At 36.2% G+C, this 19,609-nt stretch overlaps 1 protein-coding gene and 1 long non-coding RNA gene across 8 annotated transcripts in view; one reads left to right on the top strand and one right to left on the bottom strand.

Annotated features, from left to right (window-relative positions):
• The window catches only part of ptprc (protein tyrosine phosphatase receptor type C), a 70,954-nt gene extending 53,327 nt beyond the window's left edge, over positions 1-17,627 (top strand). For 3 of the 7 annotated variants that reach the window (XM_083558132.1, XM_083558133.1, XM_083558138.1), the window contains 26 exons: positions 3,857-4,090; positions 4,228-4,416; positions 4,551-4,646; positions 4,781-4,906; positions 6,337-6,462; positions 6,666-6,794; positions 8,114-8,319; positions 8,404-8,467; positions 9,384-9,492; positions 9,602-9,636; positions 9,731-9,831; positions 10,438-10,528; positions 10,623-10,690; positions 10,779-10,815; positions 10,934-11,031; positions 12,064-12,189; positions 12,272-12,429; positions 12,560-12,695; positions 12,837-12,983; positions 14,087-14,174; positions 14,412-14,545; positions 14,629-14,763; positions 14,866-14,988; positions 15,811-15,968; positions 16,522-16,657; positions 16,870-17,627. In XM_083558132.1, coding sequence (XP_083414258.1) covers positions 3,857-4,090; positions 4,228-4,416; positions 4,551-4,646; positions 4,781-4,906; positions 6,337-6,462; positions 6,666-6,794; positions 8,114-8,319; positions 8,404-8,467; positions 9,384-9,492; positions 9,602-9,636; positions 9,731-9,831; positions 10,438-10,528; positions 10,623-10,690; positions 10,779-10,815; positions 10,934-11,031; positions 12,064-12,189; positions 12,272-12,429; positions 12,560-12,695; positions 12,837-12,983; positions 14,087-14,174; positions 14,412-14,545; positions 14,629-14,763; positions 14,866-14,988; positions 15,811-15,968; positions 16,522-16,657; positions 16,870-17,148 — 3,329 coding nt within the window. In that variant the 3' untranslated portion in view covers positions 17,149-17,627. Of the gene's footprint in view, positions 1-3,311; positions 3,382-3,505; positions 3,580-3,856; positions 4,091-4,227; positions 4,417-4,550; positions 4,647-4,780; positions 4,907-6,336; positions 6,463-6,665; positions 6,795-8,113; positions 8,320-8,403; positions 8,468-9,383; positions 9,493-9,598; positions 9,637-9,730; positions 9,832-10,437; positions 10,529-10,622; positions 10,691-10,778; positions 10,816-10,933; positions 11,032-12,063; positions 12,190-12,271; positions 12,430-12,559; positions 12,696-12,836; positions 12,984-14,086; positions 14,175-14,411; positions 14,546-14,628; positions 14,764-14,865; positions 14,989-15,810; positions 15,969-16,521; positions 16,658-16,869 lie in introns of those variants that run through there. The other 4 variants (XM_083558136.1, XM_083558134.1, XM_083558137.1 and 1 more) reach the window with 4 other exon arrangements.
• On the bottom strand, positions 1,495-3,062 carry LOC310735476. The gene is made up of 2 exons (XR_014536314.1): positions 2,442-3,062; positions 1,495-1,566 (listed from the first exon to the last, which is right to left on the bottom strand). It is a non-coding gene; the product is annotated as an uncharacterized lncRNA (long non-coding RNA).
• Positions 17,628-19,609: the final 1,982 nt, after the last annotated feature.

Below are 19,609 nucleotides of genomic sequence, written 5' to 3'. Positions count from 1 at the left end.
TCATGCTTTAAGGACCCCAATGGATGAGGTACATAAATATAAATAGCCCAAGTTACGAGTCAATCCCATAAGAAATCTGCTTACAGGTAGGAGTTGAAAACCAATTCACATCCCAATATACAAAGCAAAATAAGTCCCAGCGCTAAATCCAACTCGAAGAATCTGAAATAAGCTTTTCACAGGAGACACCTTTACAATTTATCTGAGCTTGCAAGGAAGTGTAAGAAATTAGTGGCAAGTGAAATCAGGAGTCTCTAAACGCAAAATAGTGGCGTATTTCAAAAGGGGGTTTTTAAATAGAAATAGTTTAGTGGTGTGAATACTTATGCAACCAGATAACTGTATTTCTTCTATTTTTTAACGACCATCCTTAAAGGTTTGATTGTTTTCAACTTTATTTATATGAGGTTTGTCATAATATGGATGGAGTATATTCAGAAATAATTTATACCCTCGTATTGTAGTGTAAAGTAGGAATGGAGTTTAGTGATAAGTGTATATAGTGTTACTATAAGAACATATAAATATTTGGTACATGCTGTATTACCTACATGTTCGCTCACTTATGTTGTCTGTTTGTATAATTAAAAGACTCTAACACAGCAGGCTTACCCGCAAGCACCTCCCAACAAACCACATCAGATACAACTTTAAAGAATATAGGTAATATCTGTCTTTTGTTGGGAATAATAATAATAAAGTTAAGTGATAAGTATTAGTATTGCTTTCCATTCCACCTAACCATCAAGTGTAATACGTTACAGCAGATATTTCTCTTTTTTATTTTAACGCCCACCCAGTGATTAATATTTCAATTTCTTTTGTACTCATTACAAAACTAAAAAAAAAAAGTTCTGGTTGTGTGAGCAGCCAGTGTACATGATTTTTACCCACCTCCATCCTACAATGTGTAACTGTGACGTTGAAGCATGGTGGTGGCGGCATCACGCTTCGAGGCTGCCAAGTGGAGGAGGCACATAAACAGCCCCAGTTATGAGTCAATTTTGAAACCAATCCTTTGGGAATAAAGGAAAAACATGACACAATCCTAATTGAATTTTTTGTATATTTATTACAAAATTCACAAAAAAGTTTTGTGGTAGTGTGAGCAGCCAATGTACATTTTTGTGTATGACACGTAACGCCACAAACACTCTTCATAATATCATTGAAAGCCACCAGTTGCGGACAAATCCCTATTATGTGTGATCTTGAGTCATATGGGTGTTTACTTTTTCTACGCACACGTTCGTGTTTCTATTTTCACGTGTTATGCCAGCTGTTACTGGATGTTTTTTTCCCACAGCATTGCAGATGATTATTGAATTATTTGTATAATTTTGACTCTAATATTAGTAGCTTTGCTGTAATTTACTATCTACTGACTATATTGATAATATTGAACATTTGCAGAAAGCATCGGCTCTTCCTCACTCAATACCTTACTCCCACTCACGACCAGCGCAACAAAGCAAGGTAACAAGACAATGCTGGATTACACCGCTGCTTCATTCTTACACACACGCACACCTACACACACACACACACACACACACACACACAAAACTTTTGGTATGTAACTCTCCATGCTACTTGTATGACTGTAACATTAGCAGCTTTGCTGTAATATTATAGTATATGTTATATGAGTAGCTTTGCTGTAGTTTACAACCTACAGACAATGTTGTCATTGTAAATGTTGTCGACTTTGCCACAGCCGCACCTCTCTAGCAGAAGCGCCGATATTAACCTCATACAATGACCCTGGGTTTCCGTGCGTTTTTACCGTCCAATGCGGTTTTCATGGGGATTTGATTTTTGCATTTTTGTGCGAATTCTTCCACGAGAAAGAAGACGCCAATGTCTAAAGGGTTCATAAAAAAAAGGTTAACAAGTTGTTCTGAATTGTTTGGGCTGACCTTTCCTTACAATGTTCTGCTTATAAACACCCTTATAAGTATATCTGCGACCAAATCAACTTCTCCTCTGTCTGCCGTCGTGGAATGACGTTCAAGCAACACGGATTTGAATCTGACACGCTGTTCATTTCCATTAAATAAATCAGTGATCTTTATGGTGTGTGAGCCAGCAGAAAAAAAGCCTTGTTGGCCCTGACGTCCCTCCATTGCTATACTCATGTTTTATGGACATTCCATGAACAGCCTGTAACACACCTGCCTTGCCCCCAAACACCACGCAACAACACACAAATGGAAACCATGTAATACGACCAAATAGTGATTTTGCTGTAATATTATAGTATTTGATATATTTGCATCTTTCCTGTCGTTTACAACCTAATGACAATATTCATAATTTGCAGAAAACTCAACCATTTCCACCGCTAAATCACCCTCACCCGCACTCATCTCCAGCACAACAGGTAACCGAACAATGCTGGATAACAATGCTGCTTTGCGCAATCTCTCTCTCTCCCAAACACACACACACACACACACACACACACACACACACACACAGAACTTTTGAGATGTTTTTGGTGCGTGCTCTGACTTATTTGTATCAATCGTCTGTAATATTTGCAGCTTCGCTGTAGTTTACAACCGACTGACAATTTAATCATTTGCAGAAAGCAAAATCATCTCTAACACCTCACTCTCTACCTTACCCGCATTCATCACATCACCAGCGCAAGGTAACAAGGAAATGCTGGATTACACCGCTGCTTTATTCTCTCTTTCGCTCTCTCTCTCACACACACACACACACACACACACACACACACACACACACACACACACACACACACACTTTGGGAATGTTTTAAAGTGTGCTCTGTCACACACATTGCTTGTTCATGTTCCTATTCTCATGCATTATGATTATTCTATTAACAGCCAATAACACAGTCTTGCCCACAAACATCAGCACGCAACAACACAAAAATGAAACTTCAAACATAACCAAACCAGGTAATAATCAATAAGAACTGTTTAGGGCGTCTGAGAAACTCATGCTCTTATTTGTATGATTATGACTGTAATATCAGCATCTTTGCTGTAGTTTACAACCTACTGACATTATTGATAATTTGCAGATATCTCAGCCACTGCCTCCACCCAAACAATCTCACCCGCACGCATAAGCAGCACCACAACAGGTAACTAAACAATGCTGGATCACAAAGCTGCATCGTTCTCTCTTTCTCTCTCAAACACACACACACACACACACACACACACACACACACACACACACACACTCACACACACCTTTTGGGAATGTTTTTGTGTGCTCTCTCACGCACAGTACTAGTTCATGTTCCTATACTCATTCTATTAACAGCCAATAACACAGTCTTGCCCACAAACATCAGCACGCAACAACACAAAAATGAAACTTCAAACATAACCAAACCAGGTAATAATCAATAAGAACTGTTTGGGGCGTCTGAGAAACTCGTGCTGTATTTGTATGATTGTGACTGTATTATGAGCAGTTTTGCTGTAGTTTACATTCTACTGACAATGTTGATCATTTGCAGAGAACTCCACCACTGTCTCCACCCAAACAACCCCACCCCCACTCATATCCAAAACAACAACAGGTAACAAGACAGTGCTGGATCACAATGCTGCTTCGTTCACACGTACACACACTCGCATGCTCACACTCACACGCATGCACACAAAAAAAAAAATGTATTATTCCTTTTTATGTTTTGTCAAAAAGTATGTTGTGATTTGTTCATACATCATTTGTTTTTTTTTTTCTCCTCCACAGAGAAACTACCCACGTGTAAGTACCCATCCGTTTCGAAGCAAACGTTCTTAAAGTTGTGATCATGATGTTTTATTCACTTAATGCAATTTTTTATTCATTTATTTTTTTGCAGGCAACTACACCCTCAAGGAAGTAAACAATTCCCTGGAAGTGACAATTAACAGCAAAGCCACTTACAACTTTAATTTCAAATTCCAATCACACAATTCCGATGTCATAAATATTGCAAACATATCAAGCTTGTTGTTAATACCATTTAAATTATTTAAACCTTGCCAGAAGTACAAAGTCACTGTCGAACCTTTCTGTGCAAGCAAGGATGCTTTTTTCGAAACCAGAGTATTAAGTAAGTACAGTCTCTATACATTCCAAAGATTAAATATTTCATTTGGTGTACAGAATGCGTACATTAACGACAAGAGAGTAGCTATTATATGTAATAAAGAAAAGATGTTTTACTTTATTTATTATTATTTTTTGCAGATGAAAATGATGTTAAAAAACCTAAACTGAAAACTGACCCAAAAGTAGAAGTGTGTTTTGAAACAATTTGGAACTTGACAAAATGTATTCCTATTGATTCAAACAATTCCTGCAAAAAAGAATCAGTGACTTTTGATAATAACACGTGCCTCAATGCAACAGACGGCTATACTTTCACACTTCCCCCAGGTACACCATTTCTTACATAGGTTCATAAATAAAACCTAAATGCATCTATATAGAATTATAAAGCACGCATACTCATATATACATATGGAGCAATTCTTGGTCGATGTTCAATGTCCTAAATGTGTCTATTGCAGAAAAGCCTAACATCACTTTTACAGAGAAGATCCCTATCTTATTTAATTGGAATAACAAAAACAATTGTGAAAACAATCTCACATACACCTGCAATGGTAAGCAGAAGAGCTAATGCAGATGCTTATTATATATCAGGCAATTTTTTTTATCTGTCACAGATTTTTGTTTGCTTAAAGAAATATCGTACTGTAATAATGTATTTAACTACAAAACTCTTTAATCTTTATAGATTTAAGGAAGAATGTTGCTGTTACAAATTTGGAACCTTTCACGAATTATACCTGTACTGGGACATATACTTCTACCCTCTATGATGGTGCTATGTCGAGCACAATAGGTCTTTACATCAAATGTGGTAAGTTGGAAGTTTACCTGAATATCACACACCATAAACCTCATATGGTTTCATAGCAGCCATTCCAATGCCCTCTGGACTATTTAGATCAGCACATGCTACAGACATTAAAAGGTCTACATAGCCCAAGTAAATTAACAGGATTAAAAAAAATTTAGAAACAAAAGAAACAATACAAGTTTGCAACTTAAATGTGAAAGCAGCCCATAAACAAAATAATAAACCTGACAATTAGCTGTTTCCAGAAGTTTACACGACCCTACACTCAGACTCTGTTGAGTCTACCATCTTGATTTGCCAATTTAATAACACTTTGCAAAAAAAAATACAAAATTAAATAAACAAATAGCTACACATTTATTCAACTGCAAGGGGATCAGCCCCCTTTCTCAGGTTTTAGGTTGGGATGTAAAATCAACATAACACAACATAAAAAAATTACAAGTATGTGTAGACATTTGATATTCACTTACATTCAATCTGATGACACTAAAGTTGGACACAAAATACATAAAATACAAGACAGTAAATCATAAAAGATGCATACAAATGAAATACAGATGGTAATAAATAGACATTTAATGCAGTATAAAACTACAAAACTATACAGACAAATGCTGCACACAGAAAATACAAATATTTGTTACTGTCTAGATTTCATCATTGTTAGCATTATTTCAATATAGACATGGGTCCTCTTCATTTTCTTATAGCCACTTTCCATTTTGTAAAGCTATATCATTTTGCTGCACATCACAGCTATATTTTCTGGTCTTACCCCTTGTGATGAGTGATTAAAGTAAATTGGCCTATGTGTTACCTATGTGGTTGAACAATTATCTGTTCCTATTCACTATTCCTATTCAGGTGGAATGTAAAATGTAAAATATCACTTGGAATATATACTTTAAATATATTCTACTCATATGAATTCATAGAGATACAGCCAATTGTGCCACACATATTTCAAATATTTTATGTATATTAAAATTTTTATAGACTGATACAAATTATTTTGCTCATGTATGATCAATGAAACTGTATATTGTCATTTTATTTATTCTGTTCTCTGTAGCAAACTCTTTTACTAACCTTCACTAATTATTAGAAGTTGTAACATTTATTACAGTTATTACAATTATTTATTACGGAGATATGATGGTGTCAGATACTGTCAAAGCATTCTTTCTTTTTATTTATTTTTTTTTACAAACCAAAAAAAGTTTTCTACTAAAACAAATCTAAAGCCAGTTTGAATAAAATCATGACTATCAGTTTGGAAATGAAAACTTTAGGTTTGTTTAAAATGATTCATAAACCATAAATGAAAGTGTTACAAATCTTCAGTGTCATTCACTATTATTTAATCTAAAAAATAAAATACTAATGTTTTGTTCAAGTGTCAATAAGCTACTCTTTGTCTCATATAGATTTGAATGCTCCGAATACTTCTGTAAATTCTACCAACTTCTTTGTGTCCTGGAATTTCGAAGGCAAAAATTGCCCAGACTACATTTACAGTCAATTCACCTTGGAAACAACATGCAATAATTCAAGTAGGAAATCATTCTCTTGTACTGAAATGAAATTATTTCTGTTATTTATATTAGAACTATTTGTTGTTCTATTTAATACTTTAAAATATTTAATAGGTTTACATTGAATTTTACATATGCACTTTTTTCCTTTGATATTCAATTCTCTCTTGCCTTTTGGGCATTATTCATTACTCTACTGATAATAAAATTTATCATTTTAGAGACCCACTATAAAAACCCCTGTAATGTACAATTGGAACCCTGGAATTATTATCTTTGTAAAACTGCAGCAATATATGACCAAAAAGTTCAAACAGTTAAAACACACATTTTTAAAACCCCCCCCAAAGGTAAGTAAAACACGTTTTCATTTAATGTTGTAACACAATATACCTTTAAAAAAATGCTTCTCTTTATTTTAAATTTGGTAGTCCGATAGCAAGATAAAATATTGTGGTTGTACTATTGCAATCTTTTCATTTGCGAAAACAACTGTATGTTGTCACGTTAGAGAACCTTTTACTAATGAAAGTGCAGGTAATACAGTCTTTTATCAGATAGATAGATAGATAGATAGATAGATAGATAGATAGATAGATAGATAGATAGATAGATAGATAGATAGATGGATAGATGGATAGATGGATAGATGGATGAGGTGGTATCATAAAGTTACAGAGATTGGTTTTGTAGCACGTCAGGCTCCACACAATCATTTTCATCATGGACAGCAAGTTTGAACAAAGAGCAAACATGTCATTCTTCTTTAAACTGGGCAAATCTGCCACAGAGACGTTTGACATGATTCATAAGGTCTACGATGATGCTGCAATAAATCGGTTGAGGTGTTTTAAGTGGCAGGCATGGTTCAAGAGCGGAAAAACATCACTGGAAGATGACAAGAGATCAGGAAGACCTACGCGCCCCACCGCCGAAAATGTCTAAATTATCCGCCAACTTGTGCATGATGATCTTTTGGAATATTCTGCGACATTGCTGCATTTGTCGGTGTGTCAAACGAAACAGTCTAAGCATTCCTCACGTGTTATTTTGAACATTCGCTGTGTTGCTGCCAAGTTTGTCCACGAAATGCTGACCCAAGAGCAGAAGGAACACTATGTCAAAGTCTTCCAAGAAATACGTCAGCGTGCTGTGTTCCTCCATGGCAAGGATAATTACTATTAACAAAACTATGTGTACCGGTATGACCCTAAGACAAAGCAACAGTCTTTAAAGTTAAAGAGCACATCATCTCCACAACCAGAAAAGGCAAGGCCAAGTGCATGCTCATCGTCTTTTTTAACATTCACATCATTGTGCTTCGAGAATACGTCCCCAGGGGCCAGACCGTTAATAGCGAGTTCCACTGCCAGGTTTTAAGGCTCTGAGGGAGGATATTCCTCAAAAACGACCAGATTTGTGCTGTGCTACTCTTGAAACTTTTTGATACTACCTCATTTATATATATATATATATACATACAAAGAAATGTTTACATGTTACACCCAAAGCATGAATATACAGTACAATTTAATATATGTACTTTATTATTCTTGCTAATTCACTTATCACTTAAGTTAATTTCTGTTATATGACTTAAGAATGTTTAAGGTGAACATTTTAAGGTTTGTTGCTTTAAGTTATAATATTAATCCTCTCTTTTTTATAGAACCTTCGATATCAGAATATATCACAGTACATCCTGTGAGCCATAATTCCTTCAAAGTGAGTTGTCAAATTGGCAATTGGAATGGGGACCCAGGAGAATACAGTGCACAGCTCTGCATAGTTAAAGACTGTCAAAAACCAAGGAAACATAAAATTTGTGATTTTACATTTAACAACCTCCACTACTCAACAACATATACAGTGAAGGTATGTTTTCTGACATTTAATCAAAACATATAAAGTCATTATTTGGTGATAATATTTCTGACTGTACACTTTATGTTTACTCAGATCCAAGCTAAAAATTATAATGGGAATGTAAGTGAGACAATTACCAAGACGTTTATCACTAGATGTAAGTTTTTTTTACCTCATTTCAAACCATTTTACCCATTGTATGCACACTGCCTGGCCACAAAACATTCACCACCATGTAAAATTTTTAATCGATTAAACTACTAAAACTGCCCAACACATTATTAATAACTGAAATAATCATCATCTTTGAGAAAGAAATGTGTTCAAGAAAAATCTTAAATGACCCTAATCAGAGATCAATTAAACATATAGTGAAATCAAATCATACTAAAACTGTAGAACTCACATCTATTAGTGAAAGTAAGAGATTTTCCATGTGTACAATGCAAGGACACAAGGGATTGTAAACAGCTGTATAGCCTTTAAAATATCTTTAATTTGCTAGGGAGCGTAAAGATTGGAAAAAAAATATTATGTCCACAAGCCCATGTTTATATTGTTCCAAAAGGATGGGCAAATTTGGGTAAGAAGAGAGGTGGATAAAGTGATGCACCCATCGAAACTACTGACTACATTACCAGATGATCTGGGATTGCTTTAATTGGTCAGATACAGGTTCAGAACCATTATGTTCCTAAAAAATGAGAACAGCTGATTACAAATGTACTTAATGAAGTCTTTTTATCAGTGGATTTTTTTTATGGCATCGAGGTATTTTATGATGACAATGTTAGAATTTACCAAGCTTGTAAAAAAGTAGTTCAGGAAGGAAGAAATATAATTTTTACACATGGATTGGCCATCACAGAGTGCAAACCTAAAATCCCCATTAAGTATGGGATGTGCTGGAGAAGTGTTTACACCGTGGTCTGACTCTCCAAGCATCAAAATGAAACCTTTGCGTCCTCTGATTGGCAGTAAATGTTGTGACATCGCATAAGCTTATTTTTGCCAGGCAGTGTAGATATATACAAAAAAAAAAAAGCCTAAAATGAATATTTGTTGTATTTCAGACAATGACAAAGCCATTCTTGGAATCCTGGGCTTTTTCATTGTTGTCACGACTGTGGCTCTCCTGTTTGTCCTGTACAAAATCTACCTTTTGAAAAGGGAAAAGTCAAGGTTTGTGACACAGTTTCCTAAACCATCCGAAACATGTGGCTTAATTATTAATATTATTATTGTTGTTGTTTTAATTTGCGACAAATCATGTGTGAATTTCTCACAGCAGGAATGAACAAGAAATGGATGACCTTCTTCCTGCAAGTAAGTTATAACTCAGCTCACCCTTCCATTTCTGGCCAGACGGTCTGTATTGCTGTTTGACTTATTTCCTTGACGTTGTTCTCTGCTTTGCAAGATACACTGATTCCAGTGGAACCCATGAGTGCTGATGCTCTGCTGGAGTCGTACAAGAGGAAAAGGGCTGATGAGGGACGTCTGTTCATGGAAGAATTCCAGGTTACTTTCAGATCTTGTTGGGGCATGTAGACCTCGTATCATAACTGCTTCAGTAATAGCAAGGAAACAATTCATGGCTAGATACACAACAAAATACAAGTCTAATGTTATAGTTTTTGCAGCATATACTTATTTTCTTGACAGAAAATACCAATAGCTGTGTATAGTATCTATGTAATCATGGCTCCCTTAGGGCACTTGGGTTATCTGTAGATAATATAGATGTAGTGTGTATTTACAGATACATAAATATAAGATAGAATATATATTAGGGGTGTAACGGTACACGTATTCGTACCAAAATCTTTTGATACACGGCTTTCAGTTCGGTACATGAGTTCCCTCAGGAATGTACTAAGTGGCAGACCACAAGTTTGTTTCTTCGTACCAAAGGTACGTACCAAATTGTGAATTTTGTGTACTGTTACATCCCTAAAATATATACACTGTATATTATACAAAATAAAACTAAATTAGCTAACTTTTATCCAATAATGTGCAACATTTTCCAATTTAATACTGTTTAAAAAAAAAATAAAATAAATCAAATGAAATCAATTTAAAAAGAGTTGATTTGAAAACGTTTTCTTGTTTGCTTTCTGGCAGAGTGTCCCTCGTATTTTCTCCAATTACTCAGTCAGAGAGGCCAAAAAGCCCGAAAACCAATCCAAGAATCGCTACATTGACATTCTTCCCTGTAAGTTCGTCACACAGCAAAAACCAAACCAGAATCATTCATTTCTTGGAATTTTTTTTCTCCTCCGCATAATTTAACCAGAGTTTATTTTTAGACGACTACAACCGTGTCATTCTCTCTCACGGAGAAACGAATGACTACATCAACGCCAGCTTCATTGAGGTAATAGGTGTTCATTTGAAAGATTCAGCAAGATTTTTCATTTCTCTGTAGATGAGAAAGTCTATAACCTTTACATTTCCTCATTCAGGGTTACAAGGAATCCAACAAATACATTGCAGCCCAAGGTAAAGGTCTTGTCTCAAATCACCATCAGAAATCATTTTCCTATTGGTGCAGGCTGAGGTAAAAAAATTTTATAAGTTACGTATAAGCAACTTAATTTATTTTTATAATTTATTCAAGGCCCGAAGGAAGAGACAATGGCAGATTTCTGGACAATGATCTGGGAGCAAAAGACTTCCATTATTGTTATGGTGACCCGTTGCGAAGAAGGAAACAAGGTACGGCTAATCCAGTTTATTTAGCAACAATGGACATCTCAATTGAACAAACCAGAGTTGACGATGGCAAGGGAAAAACTACCTGAGACACCATGAGTCACAAACATTAAAATAGGAACCAATCACCATCTGGGTGACATCACATAATGGTGCAATTACAAATCATTTCCCTTTCGTAACTGTGTATTATGACGTAAAGTGTATAAACAGGAAATTATGTGAGATGAGATTTGGGTTCCCTTTTGCGTCTGGTTCCTCTCAAGGTTTCTTCCTCATATCGTCTCAGGGAGTTTTTCCTCACCACAAGTTTATGATTGTGAAGCCTCTTTGTTTTGATGCTCTTTCTAAAAAAGTGCTATACAAATGAAATCACATTCAATTGAATTACGACAATTATGAGCTTCTTATGAATGTAAGAGACTCTAAACTCTTCATTAGATACCATTTTGAGTCTATTGTATCAAATTGAAATTATTTCCCACGAAGAACATCCACATCCATTTTTATGGCTTCTTTTATTGTTCCCATCCATATAAATCTCAATAGTAATATTTTACCACATCCATTTTAACACATGACTAAATGATAAGGTTGAAGGCAATCGGTAAAATATGCAACAGATAGACTTATGGGTAGCTTGATGTTATTTTATTCATCCATTTTTCCATTTTTTAGTAAGTTTACAAGGTCAGATCAGATTTCTTTTTAGATCCTCCACTATACATAGGGCATGATACACGTTTAGTGGAAGCCGTCTAGACCGTTTCCTTTTAAAGTACCAAAACCATTGTCACTTGTCTCTTCTCGATCCTAAAGTTCAGAAACCTTAAAATCACAGAAGTACCTCATTTTTGCCCACCGAATCTCATGACACCTTCTTCTTTCAGTGAAAGCATGTGACCAAAAATGAGAACAGGGTTATTTTGAACTGTAAAACACAACTTTATCTTCAAACTGAGACCAATACACTGAGTTCAGAATCACGCCGTGCTGTATTTATTTTCTTCTAAACGTTCGTCTTCTGCTCCTCAGAACAAATGTGCTCAGTACTGGCCGTCACTGGAGAGAGAAACCGAGATTTTTGACGATTTGGTGGTGAAAATCAAGGGAGAGGAAAACTGCCCGAATTACATCATCCGCCACCTGACCATGATGAATGTAAGCACAAATCTGATCAAATCTTCTTCATGCTCCAGGCACCTGTTGGTTAACGAGTGGTGATTTTTTTCTTCCGTTATAGCGGAGAGAGAAGTCGGCGGAACGGGAAGTCACTCACATCCAATTCACAAGCTGGCCTGACCACGGTGTGCCCTCCGATCCTGGCCTCCTCCTAAAACTCCGCCGCAGAGTCAATTCCTTTAAAAACTTTTTCAGTGGACCCATCGTTATTCACTGCAGGTAACATATGAGCTGTTTTTGGAAAAGCAAAAACAGTAAACATACACATGTAATGTCCTCATGTACCAATGAGTATATTTTGTCCATTTTTGTAAAAAAAAATTAATAAATAATCTTTATTTCTGGGCAGCGCCGGAGTCGGACGCACAGGGACCTACATTGGGATTGACGCCATGATTGAGAGCCTGGAGGCTGAAGGACGTGTGGACATTTATGGATATGTGGTTAAACTTCGCCGCCAGAGATGTCTCATGGTCCAAGTGGAGGTAAGACACGTTAACTAATACAAAGCATATGTAAGACAAGTGGGTCTAGTTCGGAATTATATGTACATAATCTTCCATGATATGACCACATGGATCACAAATGTACCCTGATGATTTAACTGGAAATGAACTGTACCCCAGGCCCAGTACGTGCTCATCCACACGGCGCTGATCGAGTACAGTCAGTTTGGCGAGACGGAAATGTCACTCTCAAATTTCCACTCGGAGGTCAACACACTCAGGCAGAAGGATGGCAACGAGTCGTCTTTGATCGAGATGGAGTTTCAAGTGAGTGCTTCCTTTTAACCCGACTGGTGACATACAAATTGCTTTGGACTGAAAAGTCGGAAAGCCACAGCTGGGTAATACCCCTCATTTAACACATTAGAACCTACTACTTATCATTGTACTGTGATTACACTGTATTACAATTAATTATTTGGCAAATGATTGTTAATAAAATTTTGTATAAACCTATATATATATATATGTACAGTATATATCAAAGTCCTCAAAGTTGATGTGTCTGAAAAAGGAAAAATTGGCAAGCATAAGGATTTGAGCGAGTTTAACAAGAGCCAAATTGTGATGTCTAGACGTCTGGGTCTGAGCATCTCCAAAACTGCAGCTTTAGTGGGCTGTTCCCGGTCTGCAGTGGTCAGTATCAAAAGTGTTAGAAGAAAGGAACAGTGGTGAACCGGCGACAGGGTCATGGGCAGCGGAGGTTCATTGATGCACGTGAGGAGCGAGGGCTGGTGCATGTGGTCCGATCTCCTGTAGCTCAAATAGCTGAAAAAGTTAATTATGTTAATGTTAAACAGGTCTGGACTGTTTCGGCAACAAAAGGGGGACCAACAAAGTATTAGGCAGGTGGTCATAATGTTGTGCCTGTATGTATGTATATATGTATGTATGCATATAGTGAAGTAGTATAGGTGAAGTATAAACTATGTAAGGTGATTATGTGAAAATAAGAGTCTACAAACAGTCAAACATTATACTAGTGATATTCATACAATAGTCATGGGTACACGTTTTTTTGAGGTGGCTGCAAATTTTGCCAATAAAAATAATCTGAATCATTAAGAAAAAGCATTTATTACACAGATCAGAAAGAAAAAGCTTTGTTTAAAAAAATTATATATATAAAAAAAAAAATATATATATATATATATATATATATATATATATATATATATATATATATATATATATATATATATATATATATATATATATATATATATATATATATATATTATTTATTTATTATTATTTTTTATTGGAATAACTGCACGTCTCTGGTTTGCACTGACCTTTGTATTAATGTGTTCTACTCCTCAACTCACTGGTACGTTCTAACATTTTGCTGTCACGGGTTTTTCACACAGAAACTGCCCAGATTCAAAAACTACAGAGCGTCCAACGCGGCACGCACCGAGGAGAATAAGAAGAAAAACCGCTCGTCTGTCATTCCATGTGAGCCTCGAGTTTTGTTTTTTGAATTTTTTTTGTTGGCTATTATTCGAGAAATTGTTTGGGTTGTTTTGCTTTGTTTTTTTTAATTTGATTTAGCTATTTAAATAATCTCTAATCAACTGTTCTTATATATAGATATGTTTAAATGAGCCTAAAATGTGTTATACAAAGCGAAAGGTTTTTACCTCCACATTATATTAGAATGTCTTTGGTTATAATTCGTTGCCTCTCTTTCAGATGACTTCAATCGAGTCTCAATTAAAGTGGAAGACGAATCCAGCCATGAGAGCGATGCTGATGATGAGGATGAATACTCATCAGATGAAGAGGATGATGCCCTCACTAAATATATCAATGCCTCCTATGTGGATGTAAATGTTTTCCTCCACAAAAAAGCCATTCAGCATTTTTATTTAAATGCAATAAACGCTCATCATGTCTGCTTTTCCTTTAGGGATACTGGAGCCCGAACAGCTTCATTGTCGCACAGGGACCTATGGCTGACACGGTTGCCGACTTTCTGCAAATGCTTTACCAGAAGAAGGTTAAATCCGTGTTCATGCTCTCCGATTGCACTGAGAATGACATGGTAAGTCTCTGCAAATCCAAGCAGGTTCATTAAGTGTGTTTCAGAAAGACTGTAGTCTTATGGCTTGTTGTTGTTCTTGTTGTTTTTGAATCGATCTGTTAGGAATTTTGCTCCCAGTACTGGGACGATGAGAAGAAAACTTTTGGGGAGATGATGGTGGAGGTCAAAGAGACGGAAAACTTCCCCACGTATATCAGACGCTGCTTAGAAATCCAGCACACGAAGGTGCGCAGCTTTTCTGTTTCCTCGTAATTGAGTTCGACTCATATAAGAAAAAAGATAAGAAAACAATCATTTGGAATTTTTCATGTTTTTTTTTTCCTTGTATGCAATTTATAATAGATTTGCATATTATTGTCATTTGCACATCTGCATTTACTTATTTACTTTACCGCATTTACATCATATAGTGCGGGATAAAACACGAGTTTATTAGAGGGACAGCGCATGTAGGACGTGTTAGGGACAAAGTGAGAGAGGTGAGATTGAGATGGTTTGGACATGTGCAGAGAAGGGACATGGGGTATATTGGTAGGAGAATACTAAGAATGAAGCCACCAGGAAGGAGGAAAGGAGAAAGGCCAAGGAGGAGGTTTATGGATGTGGTAAAGGAAGACATGCAGGTAGTTGGTTTGAAAGAGGTAGATGTAGACTAAAGTAGTATGGAGACAGATAATCCGCTGTGGCGACCCCAAATGGGAGCAGCCGAAAATAGAAGAAGAAAAATTACATCATATCGCATAAATCATACAGTTACCTCTAATATATATATATATATATATATATATATATATATATATATATATATATATATATATATATATATATATATATATATATATATATATATATATATATATATAAAATAACTATTGCCCCTTACAAAAATTGTATTTAATTGCTTCATTTCATTTCATTGTTATCTGCAATACTGGTTGGATGCTAAGTCCATTTTATTGTCTGTATTGTGCTCCGATAGTAATAATAATGTTAAACCTAACGCAACCTAACCTAGATTAAGTCATGACTTGCTCATTACTCCTGCAGAGGAAAGACAGCCACACGCTGCAGCAGTACCACTTCCTGAAATGGACCGGTCTTGAGCTCCCAGCCAACCCGCTTGAGTTAATCGACATGATGAAGAGCATCAGACAGAGCAGCGACAGCAGCAAAGTTGAGAATTTGCCCATTGTTGCACACTGCAAGTAAGTCAAAATGAATAATGCTTCAAAAAAAATTCCTCCGTAGAGCAGGAAGTAAAGCATGTTTTTTAAAGCTAGCGATAAATACACGGATTTAGTTTGTGGAACAATTCAAGCAGCTTTTCCGGAGACAAGAATACCGCCTCAATTTTGTCCTCAAAGTTGATGTGTTAAAAGCAGGAAAAACTGGGCAAGTGAAGATTTAATTTGAGCGAGTTTGACAAGTGCTAAATTGTGATGGCTAGACTACTGGGTCAGAGCATCTCCAAAACTGCAGATCTTGTGGGATGATCCTGGTCTCCAGTGATCTATTAAAAGTGGTCCAAGGAAGAAACATTGGTGAACTGGCGACAGGGTCACGGTTCCAACAAACAAGCTACTGTACCCCAAATTGCTGAAGAGGTTCTGGCAGCAAATGGGGGACCAACACAATACTCGGCAGGTGGTCTTAAAATTAGACCTGATCAGTGGCAATAAAGTTATGCCTGGTCCGTGTATACAGTTGTAAGTATGTATTATTGTATATTTACACTCACATGAGCGTTTTCTTTACCAGTGATGGCTCCTCGCGCTCTGGAATCTTCTGCGCCTTGTGGAAGCTTCTAGACAGTGCAGACACAGAGAAACTGGTGGACATCTTCCAGGTGGTCAAGGACCTACGCAAATCTCGTCTGGGCATGATCAACACCGTTGTGAGTTTCTAAACTTCATGTGCAGACAACAAAGTCATGCAAACTTGATAGGGAAACAAAAGATAGGTCATCAGTTTTCTAGATCATTTTTACATTGATCTATGTCATGTTCGAGAGACGGCATTTAGCAGAAATACTGTGAAATTCCAACCCCTAAAACAACTTGAACAGCTTTTACATGTTCCGTAATACTATGCGCTCTATTAAAACAGGAGCAGTACGAGTTCCTGTACACGGCCCTGGAGGCGGCGTATCCCATGCAGAACGGTGAGGTGAAGAAGCCCACCGAAGCCCCTGCTGACTCCGTGCAGATTGTAAACGAATCGACGGCACTGATTACTCCCAGCACGGACGCTGTTACCACAGAGAGCGCCCAGGAAAGTACTGACCCGGCACCACCAGAAGAGGGCGCCACCGAGGCCAAAACCGAGCCGGAGAAAGCCGTTAGTGAAAGCACCACTAACGGTCCCACCACGACTGTAGAAGTTTAAACTTTTAAATCGTTGTTGCAGCATGTTTGCAGCTTTCTTTTAATTGTTTTTCCACACAAAAAACAACAACTATTTAAAGACTGTTTATTTGTTACCTTCTAAGTTGCTGTAAAAAAAATTCTAAAAATGTTTGACATTGAATTTTAGCGTTGTTGTAATTAAATATAGTATTAATTTAATTATTAGAAAAAGGTGGGGAAAAAAACATTTATTTGGAGTAACGATTTCCAATGAGTGGGGCTTAAGTGTTTATTTTTTTTTTCGAAGACTTTTTCTGGTTTTTATGCAACATATTTACCGCTTCGTATCAAATCCTATTTCACGATTTCACGTCAAGATTTTGGTTTCCATTGGTTTTATTAGCCTATGTAATGTGCGTGAATGTAATGTAAATGGAAAGTTTGGTAATATTCGCTGTATATCTATATATATATATATATATATATATATATATATATATATATATATATATATATATATATATATATAAATTTCTAGAGGTATTTTGTTGACGAATATTATAAAGCTATGAAAATGCGAATGTATTCATGTGGTTCGAAATGCAAAGGTACACTTTTTGTCTTCAAACTAGTTCATGGGAATACTTTTCACTTGTAGATTTACTATCGTATCTAACGACGGCTTTTCCGTGTTGTTTGTTCATCACAAAAAAATATATACAATTAAGGATATAACTGTTACTGTAAAATCGTTGACTAGTAAAATAAAAGCTGCATTTAAAACAAGATCATTACCGTTAGCAGTGTAGGTGCCTCTTATTCAGGTTTGTAGGACACTCCAGATGCAAAAGCCAACAGTCTTTTGTTAACCCTATACAAAAAAAAAAAAAAATAGAATCATTCGATCTGGGTTGTGACAACATCCTGTACAGATGTGATCAAGCATAGATAGTGTGTCTAGTGAAGATTTTACTGAAGCAACATGATGGCTGTCATTGTTTTGTTATTTTACACGAACAGAGTAATAGTTTGTCTTTTTTTTTATGTACATTCATTAATAAAGTATCAACCTGTCATCCAGTGGCCCAGGCATCTGTTACTAAAGTATACCTCTCAATGGGTTCTCTTTTATATACCGGCTTCCTGTTCAATTCATTCTATCTCATATAACATATAACCAAATATAAATATATACTTACAATGTTTAACTACATTTATTTTCAACATTATTGATGTTATTATATATTGTCTTAATAAATAGACACATGACTGATGTATATCTCCATATATTGAATTGCATTTGGCAGATTCCCTCTTATATATCTTATTTATACTACAAGCTGTTATGGGTTAGGGGCCTGACTTAAGGGTCCAGCAGTGGGCTTTTGGTGGTCCTGGGATTTGAAATCTTCCCATCCACCCTCTTAACAAATGTGATTAATGTCATGCATGAATTCCCTTTGTTACTAATATTTGTGAATGTGTTTGATTTCCCTATCATTATGATAGTTTCAATGTCAAAAATTGTAATAGAAAAATTGTGCAGAATATCTTTATTCAGCATCGCACATTAATACGGAAGACATCCAAACTGTGAAAGAATATGTACTGAATAATGTAGTAAACAAAAATATGTTGAACAACCCAGAATTGATGCCAAAAAACATTCAGTTATTGTATTACTGTATTATTGTCTGATGAGTCCAGATGAGATTTCTGCAAGGAGGAGAGTGATGGAGTGATGCATCAGATGAACTTTCATCCATAATCACCCAATCTAAATCCAATTGAAATGGTTTGGAATTAGTTGGACACAGAGAGTGAAGTAAACGCAGCTAACAAGTACTCAACATCTCTGTGCACTCCTCAAGATTGTTGTAAATCCATTCCTGATGATTACCTAATGAGGCTGACTGAAAGAATGGCAAAAATGTACAAAGCTGTCATCAAAGCAAAAAGTGGCTTGTCAAGAACATCTTGGATTATTCCCCCCAGACCACCAGAGGGTACCCTTTGTCTTACTTGTCTCTGACTGTTTACCTCCAGGCCTCCAGACTGCACCCTTGTATACAATTTTTTATTTCTTCTTTTGTTATCACTTCCTTCTCCTGAGTAAGTTTGCACACTTATTTGATTTTACTTATTAGCCAATTGTAAGCCAGGTCTTTGTTTTCTGGTATTTTCTATGTGACTTGCGATGTGTATTTGTAGTTGTATTTTTTGGTTATTTCTCGTTTATTTCAAATAAATTGCTGCATTTGCATCCACCTTCCCCTCTCATTGATTTAGCATGTAACAGAATGTCTCAACCAAGACAGAATACAGCGGAACTGTATCTAGGGGAGTTTGACCATCTCCTTATCCAGAGTCAATTACAGCTGGCTAAAGCAATTGCTGACATGGACTGGGATATCAAATAGCAGCAGGACCCAAGTCTTGATCCAGGATGTCATGGCCAACCTTATGAGTGCTATTACAAACACTTTAAAAAATCATATTAT

Source organism: Silurus aristotelis, assembly GCF_946808225.1.
Source record: "Silurus aristotelis genome assembly, chromosome: 13".
In the NCBI taxonomy this organism is placed as follows: Eukaryota; Metazoa; Chordata; class Actinopteri; order Siluriformes; family Siluridae; genus Silurus; species Silurus aristotelis.
Note: the sequence above shows the minus strand (reverse complement) of the source record. Positions and strands in the feature narration are given on the sequence as shown.